The 25,599-nt window shown below is 46.1% G+C and overlaps 1 protein-coding gene across 1 annotated transcript in view; it reads right to left on the bottom strand.

Moving 5' to 3' along the window:
- The window catches only part of LRRC1 (leucine rich repeat containing 1), a 694,627-nt gene that overhangs the window by 163,249 nt on the left and 505,779 nt on the right, over positions 1 to 25,599 (bottom strand). Inside the window, exons 7-8 of the mRNA XM_069606135.1 lie at positions 19,216 to 19,290; positions 3,483 to 3,627 (exon numbers count right to left, since the gene is read on the bottom strand). Coding sequence (XP_069462236.1) covers positions 3,483 to 3,627; positions 19,216 to 19,290 — 220 coding nt within the window. The remainder of the gene's footprint in view (positions 1 to 3,482; positions 3,628 to 19,215; positions 19,291 to 25,599) is intronic.

Raw genomic sequence — 25,599 nt, 5'->3', positions numbered from 1 at the left:
CCCTCTCACTATATAACTAAGGAGTAACTAACAAAGTTTCTTCTTTAAGGAGAGTGGCTCCTTCTCCTGGTGCATGACAGGCATTTCACAAATTGTTCAGTCAAAACATAAGCAGGGGGAATGACTCCCTTCCCCTAGTTTGCAGTTTTCACAACAGTTTTTACACAATGTTCTCTCCAAGAGAATGGCTCCCAAGTCCTGGTCTGGTTCTGCACATGTTTCAATAAAGCAAGGGGGAATGACTCCATTCCCCTGGTAAATCTTGACACAATGCACAACAAGGCCAGGGGGAATGGCTCCCTTCCCCTGGCGTCTCCATGTCAACTTCTGCATTGATACCAGGAGAATGGTTCCCTTCTCCTATTACTTGATGGCACATTTCCTCAGTGTCACTAGGTTGATGTACCCCTTTTCTTTGTGACTTGCTCTCAACAATGTCCAAAATCATCTTTGGATCCCAGATCCTACGGTGGACAGGGTTCCCAGACCCTTCCCTGGTGGCGAGTGGACCTCTCTTATCCACTGCAGTTATGGTCAGGGTCCCAGACCCTTCCATGGTGGCCAGCAGGCTAATCCCCTTCCACTCTCTGGAGAGCATCACCCTCCAATACTTGCTTGATGCCGGTTCATGTCCCAGACACTTATCTTGCTTGGGTTCCAAACCCATGCCTTTCTCCCTCTGGTGCTAAACCCACTTGGTGATAAACCCACTTGGTTCACTCTCCTGCCAAGTACTGCCACGAAGGAGAATACTCTTGTCATTATCTTCAATTAACTTGTATTCATTCTCCAACAGCTTTATCCCCCTAGCAGTTCCTGCCTTACGCCAGTTACCTTTACTGGCCTTCGGATGTTCTGCTGGTTTTTCCTAGGCCCTTGCTTCATTTGGGAGTGTTCCGATGGAGTTCTGTGTCTCAACGACTCTTTCTCCACGTGTCTCATTCCTGCTCTCCAGACCAGCAGTGTAGGTGCTGTTGCAGGACCGTACAGTCCACCTTTCACAGGTCGCACCACTGCTTCTCAGAGTTCAGCCACGTTCCCGACCAGCTCCACATCACCAGGCAAAGGATTTTTGCCGCCTGCTTCCCGTTTCCAGCAGACAACAGCTTTCGGCTTCTTTGGAGCAATCGCTGCCTCTTCCTGGGCTGGGCTGTCTCCCGTGCTGCTCTGCGGTTAATCTTTATGTCTCGGATGATCTTCATCTCAGTTGGGGAAACGGACATGATGTTACAACAGCATGTGGTTTTATCAGTCGGGGTGGGGTAGTTGTGCCGCCTATCACCCAGGTGGTCGTCTTCATCCCCAGTCCTTCCTCATGAGGTCCTCCCGCATTGAACCACCCACTAGGAGCAATATTGGGTAGCAGCCACACCTCCCTATCCTCATGAGGCGGGGCACCCCCCATGGGGAGAAGTGATGACACCTAGTGAATCATCACAACTGTAAGTTCAAACTATTTTCTCCCTGTTAAAACATTTACACTTTACAGAGTATGGAACATCCTGAGAGAGAGAGGATTTATTGTAGACAACAATATTCAATCTATGAAAGTTGCAATGCTGGAGAATTTTAAAAATAGGATGCTAAACTCACAACTGACCGCTGTTCTTTACATTTTCTTCAATATAAACAGGTGAGCCTCTCTTATTAAAATGATGAATCTTTATAAATGGCTGCATGTTTAGGCTGAATAAGCATGTGCCCAAACACAAGGTAATGTTAATTATGCACCAATGCTAGCTCTTTACATGCTGTATTTCAAATGTATAATAAGCCGAATATATAGAAAAGAATACTTTGGTTAGCAAGCGGGTTATCTGAAAGTACAGAAGACATACATGACAACAGTTAGAATCAAAGTCCGCAGATAATCTTAGTTCTGTTGCAGCTCAAAACCACCAAATAATAATGTGCGCCAAACACCGCCTTGGGCTCACCGGAAAGACGAGCTTTACACTGCTTCAGCAAATATCAACATCTGCTCCGTTTACCTTGCCATTAAAACCATCGTTTATGAAAATTTAGAACAAACAAGTTCAGTCTTCTCCCTTTGCAGACACTGTTTGCTACAGTATTGCATATAAATCAAGGGTCTTAAAGAACACTTGGATGAGATATTTCATTACACTAGTGGCACATGAACAGCTCCAATTAGCCATTTTTTTTAAAGAAAACCCGATTCAGCAGGCAGAAACGGATGCTCTTAATCACCTTAATGTGTTAGGGATTTAGATAATTGACACACAAACGAGAGAACGGTGTCACACCAACATACATTTTCAATATACATTTTTTCCATATAGTTGGTGATGTGTGTGGGGACAACATTGATGGACCGGTTTTCCCGTCCCCCCCCCCACCATCCTTTGTATGCAGTGACATTTCTCAATGGCTCAGAGACTGAGGTTTGTATTGGACGGCTCACTTTATTAGTCTATGTCCAAGGGATCCCTCTACCCCACCTTCCACTATCCCTTCGGCCCCTGCATGGGTGATTTCTTTCCTCAGCATGAAGCATGATCACACCGGCTCTCACCGAGCGCCCATATCTTTCTCTCTGCACATGGTTATGTGTTAAATCCCGCTTTCTGCTACATCGCCAAGTTAATTTCGCTTAGCCCATCCTTCAGACATGCTTGCTCGTGTTTCTCAAATGTCCAACCACTAACAAAAGCTTTCTTTACTCTTTCCACACAAGCCAGCCAGCCAGCCAGCCAGCCCTTCCCCTGTCCAAAAAAGGGAAGGACTGCGAGGGAGAGTCACTGGTGCTTTAGAGGCATAATTACTGAGTGCACTTGCTCCACACACAAGGAAAGTGGATATAGCCATATAAAAGGGTCCACTCTTCGGTAAAGCGGCATTGGACCCTGCTAGTGGTGATCTTAAAGACTATGGCACTTTATCATGCTGCCACTCAGGACCTGGTGCCTCCAGCCTGTAAGCAACACCACCACACACGTCTCTCCTTTTATCCCTCCAACACTACCCACCCCACCCTACTTCCGGGGCCACGTGCTTCAAAGCCAACAGAATTGCAGAAGAGCACTATACAAGACCACTTTACATTACTCCTACCTCTCAACCCACAAGCATTAGGCGGGATTCACCCATTGTGGAGTCTGATCACACACACGCGCTGCAAGCCTTTTTCCGAATCCTAGGAGTTCACTGGCCTCTCACAAACAGAATCATCTGATTTTACCCACCATGGCAAGTCAAAAGGTTGAGCAGTATGCATTACAACGTGCGTGGGGTAATGTGCTGTCCCGCAGCATTTGAGCACAGAAACAAAAGGGGACGACGGGCAAGCAGCCTGATTAACAGGAAGTGTAATTCTTGTTGTGGAGCAAATAATGATACATTACTGGTCTGGACTTAACAATCCCGTTCATTAGAACTGGTTCGAAATATATTTAGAAAATGAGAAAAAACACTGACCCTGGTCGTCCCAACACCACCCCGTAAAGAGATCAACCACTTACCAATTCCATCAGGTAACACCTCTATTAAATTCTGGGAAGCAAGCAGGTCTGTTAATGAACTAAGACCGCTGATTTCTTCTGGAAGACTTTCGATCTTATTCTCAGACACGTCCAAACACACCAGGTTTTTCAGAGTTCCGATTTCCTATATTGCAATGAACAAAAAACAAAACAAGTCTAGGTATTTGTATTTATTTATTAGGGTTTTTAGCGGAAGCAACAAACAAAATTAGCAGTACAAATTACATATGAATAATGAACATAAAAACCAACAGCTAAGAGCTGATAGAAAGTAGGGGGGATTTTAGTTGTAAGCGGAAGAGAGTGTATGTGGGGATAGACCTCATGTGAAGAGGAAGAGAATTCCACAGCTTGGGAGCTAAAAGCGAGAAAGCACACAAGCGAGATTGTGCAGAGGAAGGTGTAGGAACAGTTAACAAGAGATCTGAGGGAGCGAGAATCAACATACTGAGAAACAAGAGAGCAGAGAATGGGGAGTGAAACAAATGTCCCTCAATTTAACTTTTCCACAGTCTCCCAAGACCAGGTCCTGAACACCATTTCCACGCTGAAACCCTCCAATTGTAAAGGAGACAGTTTCCCTGCCCGCCTAGTCAAACTCTAGCTCCCATCATTACCAACTTCATAAATGGCTCCTTCACATCCAACTCTGTCCCCACCAGTATCAAAGAAGCCTGGCTAACCCCACTCCTGAAGAAACCCTCTCTGGACCCCGCTACACCTACCAACTACCGACCCATAACCACGGTACCATTGCTGCTAAAAATAGTTGACAAAATTGTTTACATCCAAGTCCAAGAGTATCTAGACAGCAGGCATCTGCTAGGAGACAGACAATCAGGATTCCGACCCAAGCCCAGTACAGAAACGGCCTTACTAGACCTTCAAATTCAGATGGACACCATAACAGACTCAGGGAAACGGTGCATCCTCCTCGACCAGTCTGCTGCATTAGATTTGGTGGACCATGATAAGCTTTGTAATGGGCTGTCTAAAAACTTCAACTTCACTACAGAAGCCACCAAATGGGTCAAGTAATTCCTATCGGAACGTACCTCAAGAGTATCCATTGGCGACAAAGCTGCCAACCCTATACCAGTACCCCTGGGAGCCCAACAAGGATCTTGCCTGTCCCCCACTTCATACAATGCCTATACCAAACTCCTCTTTGGAGCATTGGATGCCATGGGAGTGATCTTTACCAATTTTGCGGATCCTCAGATCCTCATCCCCATTACGGGTGATTATGAACAAGACTGCTTCCATTAACAAAATGTATGCCAATATTCACAACTGGATGGGCACTAATAGTCTGTGCCTTAATGATGAAAAAACAGATCCTCATTGTAGGTACCCCAACCCGACCAAATACTTTACACCCTGACTACCACACCATCACCACTGATGGAACACCTATACCTGTACTCAAACAGGTTAAACCATTCGGTGTCCATCTTGACTCTAACCTCACCATGACCAACCACATTAGTGCACTCTCCTCCACCTCTTAAATGGTCAAACTCATTGCCTTCAGCCCCCAATTTCTCACCCCACAAAATTGCCTCACACTAGCGCAAGCCCTCATATTAACAAAGTTGGACTACTGCAACAGCCTCTTGCTAGGAACTACAAAGTCTAATCTGGCCAAACAGAAATTACTGAAAATCAAAGCCTGAAGGGCAGCCTTTGGATTAAAAAGAAGTGACCATATGTCTCATATCAGGAGAGAAGCACACTGGCTACCCAGACAAATGAGAATACTATTCAAGTCCCTTATCACTCACAAATGGATTACCAAAGATTCCCCCACCTACCTCAACAACAGTGTTACCCAAAAAAGGACAACTAGACCCCTTAGATAAGGCTCTAGCACACACCGCTACACCCCTAGATTCAAGAGTTCCAGGGCAGTGGTTGCCAGCTTCCCAGTTTCGGCACCAAAGATCTGGAACTTCCTCCCCATGCATATCAGAAATGGAGCTATCCCACCACTGCTTCAAGAGTCTTATCAAAACTTGGCTATTCAAAAAATTCTAACCAGGTTGGCCGCATCCGTTAATGTCTAAGCTAATATTGTAACCATTATTCTCTCCTGAACTGTATTGACTGTATTACAACAAATGTGTAACTAATCCTACTTGCATTGTAATCTCCTCTGGATCCAGATAAGTAATCCTATGTAACATACGCTTGGATACCTCCGAGTTTGGGCGTGTACCAAATGCTATAAATAAACGGAGAGTGTGTAAAGATGAGGAAATTGAGACCTGAGGAGAAATCTAAGAGTGCGAATGGAAGAATTGAAAACCGAACAAAGAGGGGCAAGATGAGAAGCAGGAAGACCAACTACCCCTATCAATACGTGTACCCAAGAACCCTCACGCGCCGAGGTCCCTCCGATAGTATTTTTTCTGCCATGAGGGAGCTCAAGGCTATTGTGAGTGAGTATATAAAGAGAGAAAGTAGTAAGACGTCTATGTTCCTTCCACCCGAGTGGGGAGGCAGGGTGGGCGCATGTGAATCCAAGCAGATACAATCATCAGAAATGCTATTACGGTGAGTAATGCATGTCTTCTGATGCTTGTTAATCTGCTTAGAATCACATGCTGTGCATAGACTAGCGAGCAGTACCCGGAGTTGGAGGTGAGTTATGAGGAGGAACAGTAGTAAAAAGATGTCTTAATACTGCTTGTCCCACCTGAGAATCAGATCTAGAATGAGTGTCTAGGCAATAGTGTTCTCCAGGTTGCCGCTTTGCAAATTGACTCAAGGGGAACATTTGCAATGAATGCTATGGAAGCCCCAGTGCCCAGAGTAGAGTGCACTCTAGGCTTGAAGGTCAGTTCTCTCTTAGCAAGAGTATAACAGTGTGACGCATTTGACAATCAACCTTGACCTAGCTGATTTAGAGACAGCATCCCCTTCTCTACCAGCTGCCACTGAAATGAAAAACTGGTTTGTCTTCCTCAGTGGTTTCGTTCTTTCCAGGTAAAACATGACTGCCCTGCACACATTCAGTGTGTGTAGGTTTCTTTCGGCCATGCTAGTGAGATTCTGGAAGAAAATGGGTAGTTCGAATGATCGGTTCACATGCAACTTCGAGATGAATTTAGGCGCAAATCTGGGATGAGTGCGCAGAACCACCTTATCCCTGTGGACTAACAAAAGGGTCTAGAACGGAAAGGGCCTGTAGTTCGCTAACCCTTCTAATAGAAGTGATAGCCACTAGGAAGGTCGTCTTGTAAGTAAGGTCTTTTAGACTTGCTTAATACATTGGTTCAAATGGAGACCCCATGAGTCTGCTCAAAACCACATTTAGCTGGGTTAGAAATGGGGGGGGGGGTGAATTCTCTTAACCCCTTTCATAAAAGCCTTAACAGGTATTTTCCACCACAACACTATGTTGTGACATAGTGTAGGCTGATAGAGCAACTAGATGAACCTTTAGGGAATTAAAAACCAAACCTGACTAACAAATGAGTTAGGTACAACACAATGTGGGTAGGCGAGCAGTCAATGGGATCGACGCCCTTGGTTTTACATCAGATGACAAAGCATTTCCACTTACTGGAATAGCAATAATGAGTGTTAGGTTTTCTAGCCTCCCTGAGTATGTCCATGCATCTGAGGGAGTTGAAGGTGTCCAAACTATATGACCTCAGGAGCCGCCTGCTAAGTTCAGAGTTTGCGGGCATGGCTGTAGTGTCTCCCCTCTGTCCTGAGATAACATTTTGTATGGGCAGGGTAGTTTCACAGAGGAAGGGGGAGAGGGACATTTCCATTAGATGAGCAAATCAGGGTTGGCGGGCCTACATGGGGGCCAAATGGTTCCTGGTGAATCTTGTGCACCATCTCGTTGAGTAGGGGAGTCGGGAGGGAGGGAAGCGTAGACAAAATTCCCTGACCATGTTATCCAGAGTCTGTTCCCCTTGGAGCGGTTCTGGGGGTACCTGGAGGCGTAGTCTTGGCATTGGGCATTCTCCTGAGTTGCAAACAGGTCGATCTCTGGGAAGCCCCATTCTGCAAAGACGTTGGAGATGATGTCGTTGTGCAAACGCCATTCGTATTCTACGGGCAGTGGGAAATCTCTGCTGAGCACATCCGCTATAAGATCGAGTTCTCCTGGAACATGTTGTGACAGTAGGAACATCTTGTGTTTAAGAGCCCACACCCAAATGTTCTGGGACAACTTGGATAGCCCTGGAGAGTGTGTGCCCCCGTTTGTTTAGGTAATACATAGCTGTGGTGCTGTCTGTCAGGACCAGGACTGTCTTCCCCTGTAGTCTGAAAGGCCTTCAGTGCTTTGAATACCACTAGCAGCTCTAACAGATTTATATGGTTGGACGCTACTTGTGGGGACCACACTCCATGCGCCGCCTACTGAAGCAGGTGAGCCCCCCCTACCCAGTGAGAGATGCGTCTGTCGTGAGAGTGGCTTCTACTGCAGGAGTGGTGAATGTCTTCCCCTTCAAGAGGTTTTCCCTCGACCACCACTCCAGAGAGAACGAGGGCTGGTGAGACAACTACTAGATCTTCCCATTGCCCGCTGGCCTGACACCACTGGCTATTGGGCCACTCTTACATGGGACGCATGCACAACCTCACGTGAGGCACTAAGTAAATGCATGATGCCATCATACCTAGCAAGCGCATGGCCTTGCGTACCGTCACTTCCCGACTGGCTACATATTGAGGGATCTGGGAAAGCATGTTCTGAACCCTCTCGTTGGAGGGGAAGACGCGGCTGTCCTTTGTCCGAATCAGAGCCCCCAGAAATTGCTTCACTTGACTGGGGTCTAAGCTGGATTTCTTTTCGTTGATGGAGAATCCCAGACTGAACAGGAGGTCTATTGTCTGAGTATTCACTAGGCACGTTTCGTAAGAGTCTCTGGTTATGACCCAGTCATCGAGGTTAGGGTAAACGGGGATGGATAGTCTGCGCAGGTGTGCTACTGCCAGGACCTTCGTAAACACCCTTGGCGCAGAGGCAATGCCGAAGGGGAGTACTTTGTATTGATAGTGCCTGTCCTCTATCATGAATCTTAGATATTTTCTGTGTGCTGGCAACACTGAATATGAAAGTTTGCACCTTTCATGTCCAATGTTGCCATGTAATCCCCCTGTTTCAACAGTGAGATTACTTCCTGCAGGGTTACCATATGGAACTTGAGGTTTGACAAATTTGTTCTCTCGTCGCAAGTCTAACACAGGGCGCATGTCGAGATCCTTTTTGGGTACAAGGAAGTACACTGAATAAACACCCTTGTTTACCTGAAGAATAGGGATGGCTTCTATGGCGTCCTTTCCCAGAAGTGCCCCTACTTCTTGTATTAGGATTTGCAGATGGTCTGGCGTCAGGCGTCGTGCTCTGGGCGGTCAGAATTGTGGGGGTCGGACGAATTCCACACAGTACCCGTGTGCGACCGTTTTTTGGAACCCACTGGTCTAATGTAATCCCCTCCCATACTGAAAGGAAAGCTGTTAAGCACCCCGGGTGACATGGGAGGGGACCTGAATTCATAAGTCATTTCTGACCAGAGGCTGTGGCTCCCCTGGATTTGGGGCCTCTGCCTTTCCCGTGCCGCTGACCCTTAGGTGGATAGTTGGCAGGGGTGCTGGATGCTTGTCCTGAGTTCCAGGTGTTTCCCGTTTTGTATGGAACGGGATTGGCCTTGAAAGGACCGAGGGAACCGCTTCCCCTCTGGGGGGAGGGTTTTTGTGTGATTTGCTGCAGGGTCTTAAGAGTCTTGTGCTCTTTTTTGGCAGTCTCTAGAGCATCGTCGACTGCTTTACCAAAGAGATTGGACTCCTCGATAGGTTTATTAATATGAGCTGCTTGGGTCTCCGGCTTGAAGCCCGAGTTTCTAAGCCAAGCGTGCGGTTTGAGCAGGGTGCCCTGACCTAGGGAACTTACTGCCGTCTCTGCAGTATCCAGAGTTTTTTTTAGTACATTTTGGTTGCCCTCAGCCACGACGGCGAGTAATTTGGTTCTTGCGATTTCAGGCACCTCCTGGAGACCATCTTGTATAAGTTTCCACTGCACATCGGCATAACTGGCAAGCAATGTAGTGTTTGCTATGCGCGTGGTAAAAGCAGCTGTCGTGGTAATTCGCTTACCCAAGGCATACAATCTTTTTGACTCCTTATCGGGAGGTGCCTCTCCCGTAGCAAAGGGTACTCCCGTCCGTTTCCGGGTGGTGGTAACCACTAGGGAGTCGGGGGTGGCGTGGCCTTTAATATATACGTAGGGTCAGTAGGTGATGGCCAAAATTATTTCTCCACCCTTGGATTTACTGCCCTAGTCTGGGCTGGTGTGACCAGGGAAGGAGCCAATCTCCTTTTAATGGAATTCAGGAGAGGTATGGCTTGGCTGGAGGGGGGTGGTTTCTTAAAGAATATCCTCCACGAAATCGTGTTCAGGTAGGGCCTCCTGGGTGGTGATTTTAAAATAATCTGCTGCCTTTCTTAAGATGGCATTGAATGCCATCTGATCGTCCACTGGGGGCCGGAGTGCAGTGAGGGGAATCCAAAAATAGGCCATCCGTGTCCTGGCCGTGAGTAGGGCGTGCCCATGGTTCCGTCTCAACCTGGTGAGTGTCTTCCCAGCCTTCTGTGGGATCCGCCTGGTCATCCACAGTGTAGTCTTGTAGGAAGGTAGTATCTTCTTCCTCATCATAAATGTCCTGATAAGTGTCCATCTGGATCTCATCTTCTGGGTGTTCTTGAGAAGGCCCAAAATTCCTAGGAAGTTTAGAAACCAGCACAAAGGGAGGGTCCTCCCGTGGTCTCTTGGGGGTAGGTTCCTCTGAAAGTGAGACAAACTTTTCCAAACGGGCCATGCACCCTTCAAATTTCTCTTTGGTCCATTTAGATAAACCAGAAGGGTCCAAGTGTGGAACATTTTTATTTTCCTCCCTATGGCGCCAAGATTTGTTTCCAATAGAGCTAGTCAAAGGATCCTGACTCTCCTAGTAGTCCTCTTGAGCATCGGGGAGTGGTGGTGCGTCTTTCGACGTGTCTGCGGCCGGCTCTTTGTGCTTAGTTTTGTATTTAGCCTTCAGCCCCACTGCCGAAGCAATCCTAGCGATGCTATCGGCGATGTTCGGCGACGTGGGGCGTGCCGTATGACTAGGAGGCCTAGTGGTAGATTTTTCCCCTACCGGGGCCTTAGAGGGCGTTGGAGCGTCAGCTGAGAGCGCTTCGACGGCCGAATGTGGTTTGGAGGTAGTGCCTTTATTTTTTGAAGGCCCAGTCGCTAGACACTGCTGCAGATGCAGGGAAGGCTGTTGATCTTGAAGATCAGGGGATTCCGTTATCGGCAGTCCTGTTGGCGCTTTTGCCCGTTTCTGCGGTACTGTCGAAATCGGGGTAGGGGTTGTGTGTTTAGTGTGGCAATCTTGTATGCCCTTGTCGCTGGGTGTTTTCCCCATAGCGTGACTTGCGTGAGGCCTAGCGGGGACGGGCGTGGTGGACCTAGAGGTGTCCGCCGTGAGATCAATGGCATCCGACACGGATGTTACGCTCACCTGGTATCCACGGGGACGCCACCCAGCCCTGGTTGGATGATTTGCACTCTCGAACCCTCTCCCGGTCCCTTGGTAAGGCCTCTGGTTAAAGATGGGTCTGCAATATAGGAGAGCTGGATTCAATACCAGATTGTCTATGTTTTTCCCACCTCCCTTGGCCTCAACTCCTTCTCCCCCTTGGGCCTTCTCCTCACCTTAATATTGTAAGGTGGATTCTCTGTCCTGCTCCTCGTGGCAGGGGCGCGTAGACGTGGGGGGCGAGCAGCGACCAAGTTACTTCACTGGTGCAAGCCCCCCTGTGGGAATCCATGCCTTCTGTGACTCCGTAGGTTTGCTGCTTTACCGTCTTTATATGCAGTTATTATGTTCCTCTTAGTTCGAATAATAATGTCTTGCTTCTTTCCTTTTGGGTATGGAAAGGTATTTTGGTGTTGTCATGCAGTTTGAAGATGAGCATGGGCCGGTAGGCGAAAGCGTGGTGTGCGCGATGCTGTCCGGTGAGTAATGCGCGATGCGCAACGCTGTTTCGCCTTTTATATTGCTAACCTGTGTCTTTTCTCTCCTTGCAGGTCACGATGTTCCTCACCGAGCGCCGTAATGTTCCAGCGATGATACTGACCAGGAGATGACTACCCAGGTAAAAATTGTGTGGCTTTCTTCGATCGGGAGGAAACGTGAGTAAATGCTTACTAATGCTGTCTTTCTTTCTCCGCTTTCCAGGTTATGGTATTCCAGGATGTATGCGGTGCCGGATGATGGAGTTCCTACCTTCAGGTGAGTGGAACTGAAGTCGGCGATGGATTGAAGACAGGATACTGTTCCAGGTAAGTTTCGTAGTGTTCTTTCCCTCTCTGCAGGTCCTTGGTTTCAGGTAAACTGGCATCAAAGAACTGGACACGGTGAGCGTTACGCTGCCCACAGCAGAATAACACGAAGCATGTTCTGCTGTTTGGGTGTGGTTTAAATAGTCTCAGGTAAAGTAGTCCAGGTAAAATAGTCCCAGGCCTGCCACACCCAAAGTAGTCCAGGTAAAGTAGTCCCAGACTTGCCACACCCAAAAGACTAGACCACATAGCTCAGTTCCTTGTAACGCCCCCCTCCCCAAGTTAAATAGTCCCAAGTAAATCGTCCCATTCTAATGTTGGTCTTTATGATTGTTATGAGCCTGGCGCCAAAAGCGCCAGGACTGACTCCAAGAGAGTCTTGGATGAGGTTTTAAGGTCTTTAACCTTGCCCTAAGTGGAAGGCTGACTTGCTAGTGAGGGCCAGGGGTAAGGGTCATGACAGCGATACCTGGTCATCACTAGTACCCCTGTCACTTTCGGCAGGTGCGGCGGTGGGGGAAGAAGACCCAGCATGTGACATACCGTAGACGGCCCACCGCTTAACGCGGCGCTCCTTAAGCGTTTTAGGTTGAAGGAGTCTACAGGCCGTGCACCGCGCTTCGTCGTGGTCAAGGGGTAGACAATTATTGCACTTATCGTGCTCGACCTTCCAAGGGTATCTGGCCCTGCAAGAGGGGCTAAACTTAAATGGTGTGCTTTCCATAGAGAAAGGTAATAAAGGCGATGACCAGACCTAGAGGGCAAAGAGGGGGAAAGAGGAGAGACATAGTTGAAAGGATATGGCCACCCCAACCCCACTCTCCCTACTGTATAGGCCGGCCAGAGGGCCCGGCCACGTGGACGGCTCCGCCGCCGGAGTTTAGGCGTCAAAGTCCACCGCAGTCTAAGGCGTAGCACAGGAAGCACTGTCGAAGTTACTATCAGGGGATGATCGACAAAGTCGATAAACAAGGTATAACAAGGTCTCTTATGAAAGAGCTCCACAATAGGGCGACCAGTTATCTGGGCGGAAAAAAACAATCTGAGGGACCTCGGCGCATGTGGGATCTTGGGTACACTACACGTCACGAAAGGGATAGTGTTACAGACACACCTATGCCGATATCCCCTTGTGTCCCCAAAAGACAAGATGCAATACTCTGCGGTTACCACTAGATGTCAGACCATATGCAAAGCATGCGGTTCTAAGCAGATTAACAAGCATGAGAAATAGTTATTTTTGTTGTTATAAACGCATGGATCCCAGGGAAAGTTGCAGAGAATAGAGAGATGTTAATCACAGAAGTCGGATAAGGAGGTAGGAGAGGAAAGATCTTAGTGATGAGAGAAGATGGAACTGGGTCCAAGGAAGAAGCAGTAGGCAGTGCTCTAGCAAGAAAGGACGAAGTATCAGTATCTGAAAGATGGTTGTACAAGGAAAAGGAAGAGGAAACAGACTACACAAAGATAGAGTACCAGGAGGTGGAAGAGAGGATCGCAGTTGCGCCACTTTAGCAGTGAAATAGTTAGCCATATAAGTGAGAGTAAGAGTCAAAGTGACCGAAGGGTCAGGTATTGATATTTTATTTCTATCGTGCTCGTACACAAGTGTTTCAGAGCGCGACAAGGGAAGGGAGGAGAACAGGGGAGAACAAAACAGCGATCTTACTAGGCCCAGTGACATTGAGAACGCGCAAGTGCATGCAAGAGGGGGAGGGAAAAGTGCATGGAAGGGGGGAGAAGTGGAAAGTGTGAAGCAGAGGAGAAACAGATAAATAATAATAAATAAATAATAAAGGCAACAAGTGGTAGTGCAGTCAGCAATTACCAAGTGCTAGATTTAAGGAAACAGACAGGGTAGATCTGATAAGTGCAGGAAGAAAAAGGGGGGGCTGTATGGCTACAGATACAGAACCTAGTGCAAGGGGTGGCCGGGAGGCAGTGCGGGAGGGTGAGCAGGTACCTGGGCCCGGAGGACAGAGGGTGGCCAGGTGCACGGTGCCAAGAGAGAACAGATAAGCAGGCGAGAAGGGGAGCGAAGGCAGAAGAAAAGAGGAAGGTCTTGGAGGTGTTTCCGGAACCTGAGATGGTTCTCCTCAAGTTATAGAGTGGCAGGGAGGCTGTTCCATGGAGGTCCCAGCCGAAGACAGATCTACCCCCCAGCTCGTTTCTTTGAAAAACGACTGACCCCGAGGGAGTTAGAGGAGCGAAGAGCTCGAGAGGGGAGGTATTTGCGGAGGGATAGCTGAAGGTATTTTGGACCCAGACCCCAGAAAGCCTTGTGGACAATGCAGAAGGTTTTGAATTTAATCCTTGCATCCACTGGGAGCCAACTGAGAGATTTCGGAGCTGGAGAGATCCGATCCCAGAGCTTGAGGCCAAGGGCAAGGTGAGGGGGAGGACAGTATACGATTAAGTAGTTGAAAGAGACTAAGTGTGAGGGGAGTAGGAAAGGATTAAATTAAAGAGTTTTTTAGCATCAACCAGGGCAGAATCGTAGGACGAGCAAATAGAAGAAAGCATAGCTAAATCAGAGGGAAAGTGTTTTTTTTCCACTTGTATTCGGCCTGACGAAGTGTAGTGCGTAGTGAAAGAAGATCAAGTGTCAGCCAGAGTTGTGGGGTTTGTAAGATTGACCACAAAGGACAAGCCGGGTGCAGTGTGTCAATAGTAGCAGAGAAAGAAGCATTGAAAAAGAAAGGGCTAAGCCAGCACAGAGCAGCAAAGGCATCAAGCGTGGGAAGAGAAGCAGTAAGGGCAGGTAAGAAAACAGCCGAGTCATAAGTTCTAAGGTTACGTCAGTGGAGATGCAGTGGAAGGAGAATAGCGGAGGGAAATGAGAAAGCGAGAAAAGAATGATCAGAGAGAGGGAAAGGATTACAGAAAACAGAAAAAGTTGGAGAGGCACTAGACAATAAGAGATCAAGAGAGGAACCAGATACATGTGAAGGAGGTGCAGGGTATTGAGAAAGATGACAAAAGGAAGAAAGCACACCAGGCGGGTGGTATACAATAAGAAAAGAGGCGCAAAGGGGCGCTGAGGATTCATTAAATTGGTACTCAAAAGATGCAAATTGTGGGGAAAAAGGAAGAGCGGTATAGAGAGAACGGTTGAGTAGGCCATTGCCAACTCCTCTAAGCGATTGTTGAGGCGAGTGGGAGCTGTGTAGCAAACATCGATCTAATAACAATTGCATGGCAAATTTACATTCCTAAAGCAGGTTTCCAACAGGTATGTCAGTTTGACAGCCAAGAAACAATCCGTTCAATTTAAGCTAGTTGGACCCAACCAAACTGTCGATCTAAAGGCAGGCATGTATAGGCCTGAATAGGATGGACAAGCAATTGATTGAGCCAAGCAAACTATTGCAGTTCCTAATAAGAAAATATACAGAAAAGCAACACTGGAAGGCTCATCTAAAACAATCGTTCTCCAAACTAGTCATGATTTAATAAAACAAACTGCATCAGAACAAAAAAAAAACAAGAAACCAAAAACCATAGAACCTGTACAAATCCGAGCTTCATGTACTATGACCCTAAATGCAAAATGATCAGAGACGTTTCCTTCCGATTGTGTGCTGTTCACAAGATATCATACTAAATTAAACCCTCCAAGATATTGTGGCGTGAAATGCAAGGTTTTGCGGCACAAAAATTATACTTATTGCAGCTGTTTTATTGACTTGAGGGTGGAAAATTGGCACATTGCAGGAAAGAGGCAATGTGTGAGTCTACAATGATATGATATATGGCATTTATAATGCGCCTAGACACAAGTGTATCAAGGCGCGACAAGGCAATGGCAATGGCGACAGATATAAACCACTCCACCATGAGCCAGGTGTTCCCTGAAATCTTTCAGCACCATAATAGCCTAACAGACCAATCCTTAAAGTAGTCTTCAAATAATAAACTGTTTATGATCGGCATTTGACAAGGGGAATGAGTGTTCACCAAGACATGCCTTCTTTATTCATGGAATAGGTCACTGCAGTCCTGAGCACAGCCAAGGAGCATCAGATGATGGATAAGGTATCTATTTTTCCGTGGAATTAAGGGGCTACCTATATGGATATGATGACCCAAAAGCCATGAAAACTGCTACATGCAGGAGAAACATGGTCAGTGTGAGAGGGATTATCCCTACAACAAATCATGTGGGTACGGTTGATGGAGATGGGTGTAGGCCAGTGTGTATATGGTAGGGCTGGTCCTGGTGCCAACTAGGACTGCCTTGAGGAGGATTGCCAGATGGGTATTGAGTGAGAATGTTGGTGGCCGAGATGATCACAGATCTGAAAGGAAAGCAAAATGGCCTCTATGTTGTAAGTGTCACATTTCACAGAAAGGCTTGCCTTTTGGCCATGTATTTACTTCGTACACACGTAGCACAGAAAGGTGTGACAAACGTGAACATGAGCCTTTGGTAGTTTTGCAAAAATGAGGGAGCCTCTAAATTGAGAACTAACACTGCCAAATCAGCTGATATAGGCCATCGTTCCTACGCAAGAGGGACTTTCAGCCACGTTTGCTGACTGTACCCTGCCAAAGGAGTAAGAGCCATTTACAGATTAGTCGGGTCTCGCCCACGAAGTCAGTCCAGTAATTTCCCACAAAAAAGTCTATTAAAACAGTGTTTGTCCTCCGCAGAGGGGGCTCTAGCATTTCTGGCCAATATATGGCTTTGCACTATTTAGTACTGTCAATGGCAGATGCTTAAGCTACTAAACCAATGCAGTAGGGTCCTGATCACAGACAAAGTGATCAGGGAGGGTCAATTTAGCAAAGGACTAGGAGGAGGAACATTATACAGTAGTTGATCTACTGGGGATACAGTTGGAAACTATTGTTCGAGGCTAATAGAAATCCATATCATTCAGAACATGTTTATTTCACCAAAAGCTTATCAATTCGATTTTTTAACCAACAAAACATGTGTGTTTATTCTATTGAGCCATTTCCTTCTTTTGTTTAGTCTGTCTTTCCCGTTTACTTTCAGGTTTTTACTTTCCTGAAACCATGCACACCTTTTTTATCGTTTCTCCTAAAAAATGAATTTTTGTATATTAGACTACAGGAGGTGGGCCAGGCAGTAGAATAGTACACATCCTATGGTTTGTTTTGGCAAGTTGTTTTTTAAACCAGAGATGTTTCCTAGCAATCAGTTTGTGCCAAGCACTTTAAAGTGCAACGGTCATGCAAACATTGAAGTCGTTCTCAGTGCCACCTTGTCGAATAATAACAAACTTGTAAAAATAAATGTTAAATAGTCCCAAAAATGCACCGTCTGAGTGCTAGCGGCAGCCATCTTTCCCACTGCTTCGCAGGGTGCCAAGGCTCCGGTTACAAAGTCTCTAATAGACAATTGATTACTCAGCACATGATACTGTCAGCCAACAGCTGCTGTTACAATGTATCAATTTATTTGACTGTAAAACTCAGTGCAATATTATTCTGAAATAGGCAACGAAAATGAGCTACCATCTTTATCAATTGTTTGACAAAAGATGCCAATGGTATGAATAAAAACAGTTTCAAATTCACAAAACCAAGATCACCACATTTAACTCTGTTCCTTCATCGTTGGAAGCAAACACTTGGTCATGGGTGACTAGTCCTTGTCCCCTCCATGCAGATTGGAAGTCCATGCACAACTGTTTCCTTTTCAAGATCCTTCTCGTAGTATACAAAGCCATCATTGGTCTTGCCCCTCGGTGCCCCTCATTGTATATCTGTTTACCCACTATCTCATTCCCTTGGCACCTTCTGTGCACTAAATGTCACTGTCACATGCCGCCTCGCTGCGTCCTCTGGCATCTGCTCTTTATCCGTACTCCCCCGTCCCCCCACCGTCTCCACTAGAACCCACTGCCCATCCCAATCAAAGCCAGCCCACTCTCGGATCTCTTCAAAGCTCAGCTTAAACTTCAGTTTCTAAAGAGGAAGATCCCCTCTACACTCTACCCCATTTTTCTTTACCTAAACCCATCAACTCCCTCGAGTGACGCTAAATAATGTTATTTTTATATTTATGTAATACTCCTCTTTAGTTTCAAGCACTTGCCCCATTTGGTTAATTTTAACTTATTTAAGAATACATTTCTTGCATGTATATTCTTTATGTTTGCTCTGTTTTTCCCCCGGGTGTATGTGCTATATTTCTTTATTTTTTTTGTTTTTTTTGTACACCCTTATGACCTGGCTCCAGGGACGTCATTTCACCAAAATGCATGGGGTAGCGGAAGTGAGATTACGGGAAGCAATGGAACACAACCTTTCCCCCTTGACAAAACAGGAAGTGGCATCACATAGCAGTGTTCCTAAGTACACGGCGAAAAATATGGTTACAATATCACTATAATGTATTATACATGTCATACAAGAATGGATCACCATATATCGTTAAAATCAGTGTGTATAGGCCCATATTACTGTGAATGCAAGCAGACATCCAAGGACAATGATAATGAACGATGTGCTATTATATAGCACTTACGCGTAAGCGGTTTATATAGACCAAATATACATACAATATCACCCAACCTGTGTTGGTAATCATTTAGCGACCTCAGAAGAATGAAAGCTTCAGTGGAGGTGTTTAAGAACAGACTGAATCAGTGAATCACCCATTGAAGTGTGACTGAAACAAACCTTTAATGAGTCTAGCAATTATTGCATAGAATTGCAGAATGGCATTATTTGTTATCCCTATTCATTCTTATTTAGGGTCACTGCTCAAAGAATTACACTTTTGGAACCCTGTGCTGTTTTAAGAGGCCTGGGCAAGAAAGCCAGCTGCTCCGGAAACAAACAGCCACATGGCACTAGCCACAGGCCAGAAGCTTACATTTAAAAAAATGCCAATCTTTAAAGAAATTAAAAACAAAAACATTTTTTTTTAGGGGTAGCAAGGGAGACCACAGAGGTAGCAAGGGAGACCTTAGGGCTCGCAGTTGCGACCCCTGGCGACCCCCAAATGACATCCCTTCCTGGCTCACCACTCCTTCGCATCTTTGTGTAATTGTACAGGCACCCTTGCCTGTGAATGCCTCAGACATCTGTAAATGAGATACTGCAGATTATTTCTGATCTAAATTGGCACCACTGATCATCAAATAAATAGAAACCAATACAAACATTATCATGGCAAACGAAGGAGCGATGTGGTGGGGGTAATTTTAAAATGTAATCTTTAATACCCAAGAATTTAGCGACTGGTCAATTTAAAACATTACAATCACTCAAAATGCTAAGCATTAGCACATTGTTGACAACTATTTTCCAAAAGCGTTAATGAATCACAATAGATTTCCAAAATGAAAGTTAATGAAAGGTCACTTAATAAAATCTATTTCATACCAGAGGTAAATCTGCTAGTTGATTTCCGTCCAACCACAGGTCCTTGAGATTGAAAAGTTCACCAATTGTTTCTGGCTAGGAATAAAAAGAGGCAGTAAATACAAAAAGGACTTCCAGGTTGACCACACATTATTAACATATGCAAAATCAAAATAAATAATTCACTCAACATTGAAGAAATACAAAACTGGTAATGTCCCATTTGAACTTTCAAATTTAACTTCTGTACTTACAGCAGCGGCTTTAGTATACCAGACTAGATCTGGATGACAAGTGAAATGGCTGGACTTTTTTATTCCCTTTAATATTCACACCAAGAGCTGGCAGCTGGCCTAGAACCCAGTCTGTTTTGCCAGAAGAAGAAAGTCTGCTTCCTGAACACCCTTTCTTATTTATGTCCTCCTTAATATGAACTCTACGCCCACAGAGGCCATGTGAATAAACTTCACTCCTCGGTAAGAGTGCCAGGTGGGGACATACGTTTGCTGTCTATGTGCGCCAGCCAAGGACACAACAGAAATTCATTGTCAAATCCAAAGAAAGTGGGAGGATAGAATAAAGTTAAATATTTCAAAACTATGATTGAAGAAAAATGTGCAGAGCTCTCAAGCTCCCCGTGCCCATGCGTCAGAGGGCCAACCCATACCGTTTATGTTTGGAATTCTGGGACTTGTTTTTCTAAATTTGAAATGGGAACGGAAAAGTCCCTAAACCCAAAAGCAAAAAAAAAAAAAGTGTTGGGTGGCCTTGACAGAAAGAAATGTCTGCTTCAAATCAGTACAAGATCTAGCACATATTCAACATAAAAATGAAACACTTAAATTGCTCTAGTGGTAGATTTCTGGTCTTTCATTGTCAGAATGTACCCCTTGTGGTGTGACGACACCGCCACCACCCTTGGTGCTCAGAATCTTCTCTACTTGGGACAACCGTCCTGCTTTGCTGAATCTTTTCCAAGACCTTGATGTGCCATAGCGACAGAAGGCATAGGCTTGTCGATACTGCTCACAAACTCTGATACAGTCTCTCCCAGCACTTAAGGTCTCAACCACTCCGAGAGTCTCCGGAACCTTGGCTTGGGTGCTTCATCAACTTTCTTGTTACCTGATCTTCCTTCACCTTTTCCCTTCTCCGGGCTGCACCTCCTTTCTCCTCCACAAGGATCTGCAATGCTCTGCTGGTCTGCCCCCCTCTTCAACGCTCAACTATATGCTATGTTGCCAGCAAAACTGGTTCTCCTCTTCTCCTCATATTTAGGGTTATAGTCACTACCCTCTTGCTGCTTTTATTTTCATCCTTTAGGTGGTCTCAAAAAACGACTCGTCACTATTCTTCCTCATTTAGTTGGTCTTTGTGCTTTGCCACGTCTCCTGGCCTCCATCTCCACGGTACCCTTCACACCCTTCCTTTGTACATCTCAACATATCCATGTTCTCTGTTTGACTAGTCCTCACTGCACAACCACGCAGCTCGCTCTTCCTCCCAACTCCCACACACTTCCCAAACTGAAGCATCATTTTATAACACATAACTGGGGTAAAATGCCAGGATTACAACACGCCAACAATCGGAGCCTCCACCCAATAGTCTCTTACAGATAATATCTTCAGCTGGGGCATTGCTTTGTGTAGGTGCTGTAATTGACTCTCAGACCCCTGGATTATAAATAACCCAGCTGTTTTCCAACTGAGTGACAACGTAATTGCATAGTTTAAAGGTTGGGGCTTCCATCTTGATTTTGATTGCTTGTTGTCACCACATCCGTTGCCATGCTGCTACCAGGGGAAGCGTTTCTAGGTCCATGCTCGCTCCCGGATACCTTACGCAGAGGCTCACAAACTTGAGTGAGGAGCTGTTAAGAGGGAAACCAGTTGATAACAAACATGTTTTTATTTCTCCAAACCAGGTGCCATTCTTTGTGTTGTTGAGGTTGCAGTCATCCCGTGGAGAAACAAACATTTGGAGCTGCTGTCACGAAATGTGGTCTAATTGGCCAAAAGCATGCATGTCAAGGACCCCATATTAGTAAAGCAAGCACTATATTTCCCCACACTGCTTGGGCCAAACCTTGTCAACATCAGAAGAGCTCTGAGCGGTGTCACAATGTGGGCATGGATCACAGTCAGACAACCAATTCTAGCAGATGTAGGTGGGGATTAATACATTGGAGGGTCAAAATAATAAGTGGGGCCCAAAAGGTAAACATAAGATTGGGTCAAGAAACCTTTACTTATAAAAGTTCATGTTTACAACAATATTCAATTAGTGCATTTAACTTATTTATTTGGATTTATAAAGCGCCCAGCAGCCCGCAGGCATCTATGCGCTGTTACAGAATATTAAAACAGGTTATGGCATGTTACAGAAGCAGTGATAATAGCGAAGTCAGTGACAATGTACAAAAAAGGGTGTTCCAAGGTTACAGGGGAACAATGTTGGAGACAATGCAGTATAAATATGGTGATGGTCTAGTTAAATAACTTAGTTTTTAGTACCTTCCTGAATACTGTGAGATTTTTTTTGTTTCTTAGGCTGAGCGGGAGCTCATTCCATGCCTTTGGGGCTAATACTTCAAAGCTGGTGTCACCAGCTTTAGTTCTGTTGAATGCTGGGACTGAGAGAAGGTGAGAGTATTGGTCGCGTTTTGGTCTGTGGGCTGGGACTTGGTGTATTCTTTCTGAGAGGTATGTTGGTGCGGTCTGGGCAAGGCATTTGTGAGCGATAGTGAGGGCTTTGAATGTTATGCATTCTTTGATAGGGAGCCAATGGGCATCTTTCCGTGCCTGGGAAATGTGCTCCCTCCTAGGGATACTGAGGGCGGCTCTGAGTGCATTACTTTACGCAGTTTGCAGTCTGTTGACGTTATTGGCGGATGTGCCTAGGAGTAGGATGTTGCAGTAATCCAGCTTTACGCCGATGGTAGCTCTGGCAATATTAAGGCAGTTACTTGGTGAAAAGTCAGGTTTCACAGCATTTATGATTTTTGTAGTCAGTGCTGCTGCTGATAAGGCGCTGACTTGCCTATCCATTGATAGGGTGGTGTCAAGCTATACACCAAGGGTTTTGACTGCAGCAGAAGCTGTGATAATAGTGTCCTCAATGATGAATGAGTTGTATTTGTTAAGTTTTTTTTGGGGAGATTCCTTGGGGCCTACCAGAAGGATTTCGTTTTTTTCTCCCCTTAAAACACAGACCATTGGCTGCCATCCAGGCATGGATGCGTGCGTATATCTTTTGGAGGTTATGGAGGTCTTGCTCATAGTCACCTGTTAGGGGGAGGAGTATTTGTGTATCATCAGCATAGTTTGTAAAGGCTATGCTGAAATCTTCTAGGTTACTGAAAAGGGGGAGCGTAAATAGATTGTGGGGATGGAGAGGCTGAAGCTTGGTCTGAGAAAGCCCTCATAGCTCGGGCATCTAGAAAGGATGTGATCCAAGTGGTGGCTTCTTGAGAGAAGTGAGCAGTGTCTGTAAGCTGTTTACACAAGATCTTGTGGTCGACTAGGTCAAAGGCCGCAGAGAGATCAAGGAGTAGGAGGAGTGAGGACTTGCCTTGGTCCATGGCTTCAAGCAGTTGGTTCTTAAAGTCCAGTAAGGCTGTCCCTGTGCCATGGCGGGGACGGAAGCCAGATTGTCTCTTACCTAGGATGTTGTGAGCTTCCAGGTAGGACTGAATCTGTAGGTATGCGGTTTTGTACAGAATTTTCAGCAGGAATGGCACAGTGGTAATTGGGAGGTAGTTGTTTGGGGAGTCAGAATCAAGGGTTGTTTTTTTCAGTAGTGGCCGAATCCAGGCTTTTTTAAGAGAGTGGGACGGTGCTGGTAGCGAAGGAAGCATCAATGAAGGTGGTGACAAATGGGGCCAGGACTGTTGCGCAGATTAAGTTGGCTGGGCATGTGTCTCCTTTACATAGCAAGGGTTTGATGCGCTTCATGATCAACGGGACTTCCGGAATGCAACGGGTTTGGGTGTGTTGATAGTGTGTGGATTATCTGTGGCTGGTGAAGTGTTGGAGAGTTTTGGTGGTGGTGAAGTGGCTTTAGACAGTTTGTCACATTGAGTCTTAATTTTGTTCTGGAGAGTTTTGATTTTGTCTAACACGGCATGTTGGATGTTGTCGCACCATGTTTTGTCTTTCTCTGAGGATTGTGTGGATGTGTGGGGGATGGTCAGCTCCTTATAGATGGCGAATAACTCTTTGGATTGGGAGTTAGCTTTCTCAATTCTGGAGTTGTATGTGGCGGCTTTGGCTTTAGAGATGGCCTTTTTATAGTGTTTAGTGACTGAGGTAGGTATCCCTTGTGGTAGTGGATGGGTTAGTTTGCCATGCTGTTATTGCTGCTCATTTAGCGGTTTGGGCGTCCACGAATTCTTGTGTGAACCATGAATTTGCGCGGAGGTTGTGCTTGGCTTTTTCTTTTCTAGCGGGGCTACAGTATGCAGTACCTCTTTAAGAGTGGTGTTGTAGCGGGCGTGGCCTGGAGCACCAGCGATGTGGCAGCTCCTTTAATGGCCTCCGCATGGGGACCGCAGCAATCACTGAATACCATCTCATTATTCAGCACAGGCTGCAGAGTTATTGACATTGATACTCGCCATTGAGAATCATGCCGACCAATAAGTAACGGTGTACAGTGACTCCGCCTATGTGACGTCCACAGTGCATGCAGGACTAGCGCGCTGGATAAGGAGGGACTACCTCCGAGCAGAGGGCACGCCAGTACAACACGCAGCCTTATTGGACAGGCTGATTATGGCACTACTACTCACAGTGGGCATAGCGGTCGTGAAATGCGCCGCCCACACCAAATGGACAGATTTTGCGTCACATGGAAAATCATGAAGCGGACACGGAAGCCAAGCGTATGGCATCCAAGACTGAACTGATCATGGACGTGAAGGTGACACATACCCATGAAAGGATGATGGTAGCACGAGCCACACCTGAGGCCTATAGTAACATGGGGCAGACTCAGTTAATGGAGCTCCAGGGGGAGGCACCACAGGAGGATAAGAATTTATGGAAGCGTCAAGGGTGTTCTTTAAACCCCTCCGACGGACTGTGGAGGCAAGACAGCACTGGTAAACCAGTAATGCATGTTGCCCTACTGAAGGTAGCATTGGAGCAATTACACTACCCTATACATATGACAAAGGAAAATCTCGTTGCAACGCACGCAGAAGACTGGTTTACACTGAATTTAGCAGAGCAGGTTGCATTTTTCATAGTGAACTGCATTATCTGCCAGCAGTTCACCGCTGGGCACACAAAGGTAATGAGGCCATTTCAACATCTGCATGTCGATTACGTCGACATGATCCAAGTATGCAACGGGTACAGCTATTTCATTGTGGTGATGTGTCCATTCTCTAGATGGATAGAAGCAGGTCCTTGTACACACCCAGACGCTACCTGTGCTGCCAAATTTCTGGAGAGGGAAGTGTTCCCTAGATGGGGGGTGTGCGAGGTAATGAGGTCAGATAATGGGGCTCACTTTGTCAATTCAGTGTTCGAGCAGATCAGCTTGTTGCTTGGTATAAAGCACAAGTTCTCATCGGCGTATCATCCAGAGGGGAATGGCATATGTGAATGGCTCAACGACTTATTAAAGGAAAGGATAGCCAAGCTGAAACTCACATTAAAAAAGGGATGGCTGCACTGTCTACCACTGGCATTGTATGCACTTCGGAACCAACCAGGCTCCGACCATCATCTCACGCCACACGAGATAGTCACAGGCAGAAGGATGAGGACCCCTCTTGCCCCCCGAGATAGGGCTAGATGTGATGCCCAGCCAACGAGAGAGGTTATGGGGACAGAGATGCAGGATTACTTGAACTGTATGACATCCAGCGTCTGTCATTTCAGGCCAGCTGCAGCGACGGCGAAAAGGGTGCAGCACAGTACAAAATACAACAGGAAATGCTGAAACAGACGCCGCGCAAGGTTTATGTGCGCCCCTCGTCTTCCCTGGTGATGCTAGACTGATAAAGAACTTTACACGGAAGAGGTGGGACGAGCCACAATTTAATGGTCCTTTCATCATGGAGGACTGCACTCCGCAGGCTGTCAAGCTTCAAGAAAGGAGGGCATGGCTTTTCATAAATGACATTAAACCATACATAGGGGAGAGCCCTCCAACTTCATCCAACCACGAAGAAACGACAGACAATGGGGAAGAACCTCAGCACGTGCAAAAAAGATCCATGCCGAGGAAGAAGGACGCATGAGCAGCAAAATAAAGGCATGAGAACTCTGTTGTAAATTGTGGCTTTTAAACAAAGACATTTTCTTAGACCAGAGAAAGGTGATAAAAGAATAATAACACAGACACTCTGTGCACCACAGTTGCAGGGTGAAGAAGAGAACTACACATACAAAG

This window comes from Ambystoma mexicanum, chromosome 4p (genome assembly GCF_040938575.1).
Source record: "Ambystoma mexicanum isolate Mex_15411 chromosome 4p, UKY_AmexF1_1, whole genome shotgun sequence".
NCBI lineage: Eukaryota > Metazoa > Chordata > Amphibia > Caudata > Ambystomatidae > Ambystoma > Ambystoma mexicanum.
The sequence above is the reverse complement of the archived record's forward strand: the minus strand, read 5'-3'. Positions and strand labels throughout refer to the sequence as shown.